The 7307-nt window shown below is 36.2% G+C and overlaps 1 protein-coding gene across 1 annotated transcript in view; it reads right to left on the bottom strand.

The window, feature by feature from the left end:
- LOC107875773 (ribosome-binding factor PSRP1, chloroplastic) overlaps nt 1-6723 on the bottom strand; it is a 14134-nt gene extending 7411 nt beyond the window's left edge. The window contains exons 1-3 of the mRNA XM_016722609.2: nt 5924-6723; nt 4720-4863; nt 4361-4627 (exon numbers count right to left, since the gene is read on the bottom strand). Of these exons, the coding sequence (XP_016578095.1) occupies nt 4361-4627; nt 4720-4863; nt 5924-6205 (693 nt within the window). The 5' untranslated portion in view covers nt 6206-6723. The remainder of the gene's footprint in view (nt 1-4360; nt 4628-4719; nt 4864-5923) is intronic.
- Nucleotides 6724-7307: the final 584 nt, after the last annotated feature.

Here is a 7307-nt window from a genome sequence, read left to right as displayed (position 1 = left end):
GAGAGGTTCAAAAAGATGGAGATGTGATTCTTGTCTACTGCAAGACGGAAGAACAATGGGCTGATATATTCACTAAACCTTTACCTGTCAGCAAATTCGAGCTTCTCAGACAGAAAATTGGAGTTTGCATTTCATAAAGCAAGGAGAAGTGTTCAGAGTTGCTTTAGGAATATGCACGTCTTTCTCTGGTTTTTTTCTCCAGCTGACAATCCTAGTTAATTTAGGACTTCTATCATTGGTAGGAAACTAATTAGTTGTCTTAATTTTGGTAAAAGTAGGTTGTTTCTTTGTCCTATTTTTAGTTGTAATAGCATCTATTTAAGTTGCTAAGTTGATGATCAATATATGACGGTCTTTCGACAAGAAATTAATCCCTTTTTATCGCTCTGCATTTTCTCTTCTTTAAACTTCCATCTCTGTTTCAGCGGCCAACGTTTGACTATTGAATTCCTGTGTTGTTTCCCTTTAACGGTTTGAAACCAACAATTGTTTTCCCAATCCCATTTCTCTTCCTCATTGAAGTGCACATCCCGACTAATAATCATCTTCCCTGTTTATGGATCATAAATTTTGTAGGCTTTGGAGGATGAGCTATAACCCACAAAGATTCCCGGGACCGCCCTTTTATCAAGTTTGTCTCTTTTAACCTGCGGCACATGAAAGAAACAAACACAACCAAATACTTTAATGAAGCTTAGAGATGGTTTGAATCCATTCCAAGCCTCAAATGGAGTTTTACTCTCCAACGCTTTAGTGGGAAGCCGATTTTGGAGAAATACTGTTGTATTAGCTGCCTCAGCCCAAAAACTTTTTGGCAACTCTTTTTCATGCAACATGCACCGCGTCATCTCCATTATATACCTGTTCCTCCTTTCACTAATTCCACTTTGTTGCGGACTATATGGAGTAGTAAGCTGATGAGAAATAAACTCTTCCTCACAGAATTTGTTAAATTCTTCAGAAGTGTACTCTTTTCCATTATCAGAACGCAGGGATTGAATTCTACAACCACTTTGATTTTCCACCATCTTCTTGAACTTCTAAAATATTCCAGCCACCACTGATTTGTATTTCATGAAAAAAACCCAGCAGAATCTTGTATAATCATCAATGAATATAACATAGTAAAGACTACCATTAAAGGACGATGTTCTTTGAGGTCCTGCAACATCTGTGTGAATCAATTGCAACCTTTGAGAAGCGCGTCATGATGCTCTAGGAAATGGTTTCCTATTCTGCTTACCAAATTGACAAGCTTGACAACTTGGTAAGTGATTAACGAAAGTTGGTAGTCCTCTTGTCATATCCTCCTTCTTCAGTAACAATAATGCTTGTAGATGACATTGACCAAGTCTCTTGTGCCAGATTTCCGTTACATCTACCTTCATGGAATAAGCAAGTTGCTCCTTCTCTGTTGGACTAAAGGAAAAACTCCTTCCTCTCATCTTTACCCTGAAAATTTCATTTCCAGCAGTGTCACTGATTTGGCAGTGATCATTTTCAAAGAAAGTCTAAATCCTTTTTCCATCAGATGTCCTACACTTAGCAAGTTTTGATCAATCTCAGGAACCTAAAGAACTTCAGCAATTTTCTTTATGCCTGTGTCAGTCTTGATAGCTATGGTTCCAATTCCTTTAACATGGAGATGGTCCCCATTTCCAATCCTAACCTTGGAAATTTTAGTAGGCTTCAACTCCTTGAATAAGCTCTTGTCATGAGTCATGTGATTAGTGCACCCACTATCAATTAACCAAGAATCTGTTGAGATCTTACTTGAGAAGCATGTTGCAACAAAAAGAAGATCCTCCTCTTCTTGATCAACAACTTGAGCATTTTCTTCCTGCTGCTGGGCTTTACCTTTGCAAATCACTGCCTCATGTCCAAGTTGATTGCATTTCTTACATTTAGCATCAGGTCTCTTCCAACACTTGAATGGTGGATGACCTTTTCTTCCACGATGATGGCAAGGGGGAAAGTTTTTTTTCGCACTTCCTCCCTTATCTTTGTTGTTGGTTGATGCTTCTCCTTCACTCAACGCCTGATTCTTTTTCTTCTTCGAAAATTCGTCAACCTGCTGCTTACTGACAAGAGCCCCTTCTATTGTAACATCCTGTCTCATGAGTCTTCTTTGCTCTTGAGCTTTCAGGGAATTAAGCAACTCCGTCAAACTAATTTTTGACAAATCCTTAGTATTTTCTAAGGTCGTAATTGTTGCTTCATACCTTTCAGGAACTGTTACCAGAATCTTCTCAACAATTCTTGAGTCGGCAAGTGTAGAGCCAAGTAGCCTCATGTGTAGAGCCAAGTAGCCTCATTTTATTTGCAATGTTAAGAAGTCTATCTGAATACTCCTTCACTGTTTCAGAATCCTTCATTTTTTGCAATTCAAATTCCCTAATTAAGTTTAAAACTTGCATATCTTTTATTCTCTCATCTCCAGCATACTCTTCCTTAAGATAATCCTACACTTCTTTAGCATTTTTCAGAGACATTATTCATGTGAAAACTGTTGACGATACAGCAGCAAATAGACATGCCTTGGCCTTCGATTTCCTTGTCTTCTGTTCCTTGTGTGCTTTAATTTGAGCCATGGTGGGATTATTCGGTAGGGCTGGAACATCGTAATCCTCTTCCACAGCTTCCCATAGATCTAAAGCATACAAGTACGTCTCCATTCGTACTGCCCAAACCTGATAGTTATCTCTATCAAAGACCGGCGGAGCGATTAGTGAGAAACTGGTTTCTGCATCCATGACTTCTCCAACTCAATCACAGATCCCTTAAGATAAAAGCTTTGATACCAAATGTTAGTTTTAAATAGACAAATCGCACATAACACTATGCAAACGATGTCTAGATTGCTACAGAAAAGAAGCAGGAGAGTGAAAGATCGCTGAGTGAGAGAAACTTATGCAGAGAGAGATATTCTTTCTTTAAAAAAAGAAGTTACATAAAGTGTTCTTTAAAAAAAACTGAAATAGATAATGGCCCAACTTTAAAGTCATGGTGCTAACCATGCTAACTACCTCCTCATAACTTAAAAAAGCAATACAGGAAATAAAATAAATAAATACTGCAGTCCTAAAGCAACTAATAATACCCTATATAAAGTTTTGGATCAATCTAAAAGATTTTGGTGGACATAAAATTGCAAGGAAAAGTTAAGTAGAATTAGACGTAATTATCCAAAATTTAGAATAGAAGAAAGATGAAAACTTCCAAAATTACCAGAGGCAAAAGTTGCTTTCAAGGTGAAAAGGTCAGTCTTGGAGAGCACACCGCTGCAGATAGCAGGTGGCCGAGTCTAGCAGAAATGATTAGGTTCTTTGAATAAGATTCAATTCAGTTACTAATGACTTTGGGAGGTTTGAAACTTATGTCAAATAAAACAAATTGAAAAAGTTTGGAGCGGAGAATTTCCTATTATGCTGTTGTTGGTAACTAGCAACACATCAGAGGACGAATGATAGAGACAGAAAGGACAAAGGTGCTCCATAAAAAAAACACTCATAGATAGATAAAGAACAACTTTATTGTATCTGGAATGGATATTAAACCTGTAATTTAAATAACATTGAAACTGGAAAGATGAGCCTAATGCACATGCCTCAGTGTTCAGTAAATGGAACATTTGGAAAAGGGAGTCCTTGGGATCAGAAATCAGGATGTTTTAAGGCATAGGCCACCCCGGTTCATACAGCTATGAAGGCCACCAAATCTTAGTTTCTAAATGTTATTTCAAATGCTTACAAGGTGAACCATTTGAACATAAAATTTAAAAGCTTTTTCTCCCTTTAAAGGGAAGCATTGAAGCATATAACATTACCTCCAGAACGCCTATCAGTCCTTTCCTTTCAAGATCCTTACTACTTCAAGGATTCTTATAAAATTAAACAAATTGACACAGGAAATGAACTTTTTATTAATACCCTAGAGTGTGATACACAAATGTTATTCCATCCTTTAACTATAACTCTACTCCACCGTTAAACATCAAAAAAAAGATGATAATCATCTTATATATCATCGCACAATCAGGTGTCTTTTTCCGGTCCCTTACAACCTCTCTTCTATAGTACTCTAAAAATATCATGGACGAATAATAGGAGAAGAGTATGGCATCGAACGTGACAAGGAAATGGAATACACACAGGCAAAACATATTAAGATATTCTACTCAGTTGAAAAGAATTAATTGCCAGCACCAGTAAGGCCCTTTAGTCACAGTGAAACGCACGTATCCTCGCTGTGGTAAGGAATTCAGTCTAAAATTTAAGCTAAAAGGCCATGTCAAACTAGTAGTAACAAATATATTGAGTGCAAGAAGATATTAGGCAAAACATATAAGTTCAGAGACAACCTCAGTAACAGAGACCTCGCTTTTCTCATCTTCAACTTCTTCCTCTTGGGGAAGTGTTTGCAGATCCTCTTGAACAAACAACATGTCTGGGTCCCTGACTTTCAGCCTATCGAAGCCCTTCATGTGGCGACCACGGTCTGAATCCTTCTCCTTAATTTTCCGCAACTTTCGTTGTATAATTGATGATACCATATCTATACTTGCATATACTGATTCTGCATCTTCCTCTCCACGAACTACTCCATGCTTTTTTGTAAATAAAGTAACCTATAGTTCAGGAACGCCAGTCAAGTAAATTTTGAATAATAAGAACAATAATAAAACAGAATATAATGAATCCTCAAGTTTTTGGTGCACACTTCACATCTTCGAATTTTTGGGCCTTTTCCAAGCTCTCCGCCTCGAACAGACAGCCTAACATCCACTTCCCTGACTAGATGACTGTGCTTTTGAACTGCCCTACCCAACTTGTCTTCCACATAGCCCTTCACAGCAGGTGTTAACTGTAGTTGCACCACAACAATAAGTTGCCACTTTTCACATCCATAAACACATTTAAGCAATGAATTTTTTTTTCTTTTGCATACATCCAATCTTCTAAGACTTCTTGTTTGTGAACTAACTATTGCACTTCCTAACGGGTTCCCACCCAAACAAGCTTATTTTTTAAATCTCAAGTTAGACAACAGATTCTGTACGGCAACTATTACTGCTACTTACTACTACGTCTCAAATTGAAGCAAGTGGGTTTTGCTATATAAATCATTTCTCACCAGCTTGCTCCATATAATCTCATCTCAGCCAATATTATACAAAATAAAAGCGCTACAAGTTCTCATATTTTCCACGGGCATATAAATCTGACATAACAACAAAAAACCTAGAAACAAAAGATCTAACGTTAACATGCTAACATAACACAAAAATAATCTCAGCTAATTGGTATTGCCTGTATAGATTCCTTCTTCTATTGTGCCCAATTTTTTCGCTACATCTGCATGTATTCCAAGAAATTGTAGATCCAACAAAGTCAGAACTATATAGAGACATCAGATTCTTCAAAGAAACAAGTTGAAAAATTGAAACTCACACACTTAAAAGCTAAAAAAATACTAATAAGTCAAAGGGTCAAATCACCTAAAGTATCCGATTTTTCGAGTTGCATACCTGAACTATCAATATGTGAGTTTTCTACGGGAACTATCACCAACTATTTATCAAACGTCTCATCAACTATCAGCTGTTCACTTTTCCTAGCTAATCGATGGTGATATTTCAGATAGAAAAACTAATTAACTCATAGTTACAGTGTGTTTTGATAAATAGTTCAAGTAGGACAGCTCAATACAAATCGATCAGCTATGAAACTCCAAAAATCAGGATATTTAGATGTGTTTTTGACTATTAACTCTAATTGAAAATAATACTAACTCCCTAAATATCAATGGTGTAATCATTTGATATAGAAGTAGATTCTAACTATTTTTCAGAGAACTCAAGTAATATATTAAAGCATATATGTAACAAAAAAGAGCAGGGGAATAATAGGGTAAGGAGTGTAACCTCAAGGTTTTTCCCTTGAATAATAAGTTTAACGGAAGAGAGAGGACCATCCCAAGACATCCGAATCCCAAAAGATTTAGTCGACTTAACCCTTACAGGAACAACATTAATGTCATACTTGTTGAAACCTGAATTCAAAAAACCAGAACTGCTAGCTGACAATGTCAGTGATAAAGCTGGACAAGTGGTGGGAGTCGAAGCGTATGATGAGGAACCAGTCGGGTAGCTATGGCGAGAGCGAAAAATTGCTCCCACTGAGGGGCAAAGTGAAAGAGTCACCATTATTGACTATTGCTATTGCTATTGCTAAGTCCAATTAATTTAAAGAGCTAAATGCATAAAATCTCCCGCTAAGTACGAAATCAATATTATGAATTTGAGTAACAACTATGGAAAGCAGGAGAGAACAGATGTACATTACTTATTGCTACGACTGACTGAAGAAGAAAAGAAGAAGAATAGCGTTATCCGATATATAGATGATTTTGCAAGTATGGTCCCCGAATTTGTAGTCAAATTTCGTTTTACATATCCTTGTTGACGTGTTACGGGGACATGAAACTGGATAATATGGGAGGAGGGCCCACCTCATCCTGGATATTTTTCATTTGCAACTTCCTTTCTTTGGACTTTCATATCAAGGATTTTATAATCTTTTATGTGACTCTCGATTTCTTATGTTTATTTTGAAAAAACATCTACGTACCAAATTTTATACAGCGAGCAGCACTCCACTTGTTTTTAGTTTTATGTCTTCTTTATAGTAAACAAATATTTTTATTTTATATTCAATCTGTAATTAATCATAAGAGATCATTTCTACATTTATTGCAGTAAATAGTACTACTCTCTGACTCTCTTACATCAAAGGTGAGATGGAGTATGAGAGTAAAATTTTACATTTTTTGTGTGCAATTCAAAAATATCATTCTTTAACATTTTGAAACAGAATTTACATAATTAGAAAGGGAGGGAGTACCTCATAGGGGAAATTTTACAAAAAATATCTCCTTCTCTCTGCCAAATTCAGTAAGATTGAAGGTAAGAATAATTTGTTATGATTCGCTATGCAATTGATCTTGTTGGTCGATCTGAAGTTGAAAGGAAGACAAATAGTTTAATGGTATCCCCTTCATTATGGAACAATGAATTTGCCAACAAAATTGAGCTATATATTGTTGCATACAAGTTTGTTTGACTATGGAATATCCCCTATATATCCACTCTTATATATTATACCCTTTTTTTGACTTATGGAATATACCTTTTTCACTCATAGTATACCCACCCCTTTTCAACTAATAACTTAAACAAGAGTAATACCTAACTAACCTGTCAATAGTTAAAAAGGTCCAACATTTGCTTGCTACATGATATCTAAAAG

Source organism: Capsicum annuum, chromosome 6, assembly GCF_002878395.1.
Source record: "Capsicum annuum cultivar UCD-10X-F1 chromosome 6, UCD10Xv1.1, whole genome shotgun sequence".
NCBI lineage: Eukaryota > Viridiplantae > Streptophyta > Magnoliopsida > Solanales > Solanaceae > Capsicum > Capsicum annuum.
The sequence above is the reverse complement of the archived record's forward strand: the minus strand, read 5'-3'. Positions and strand labels throughout refer to the sequence as shown.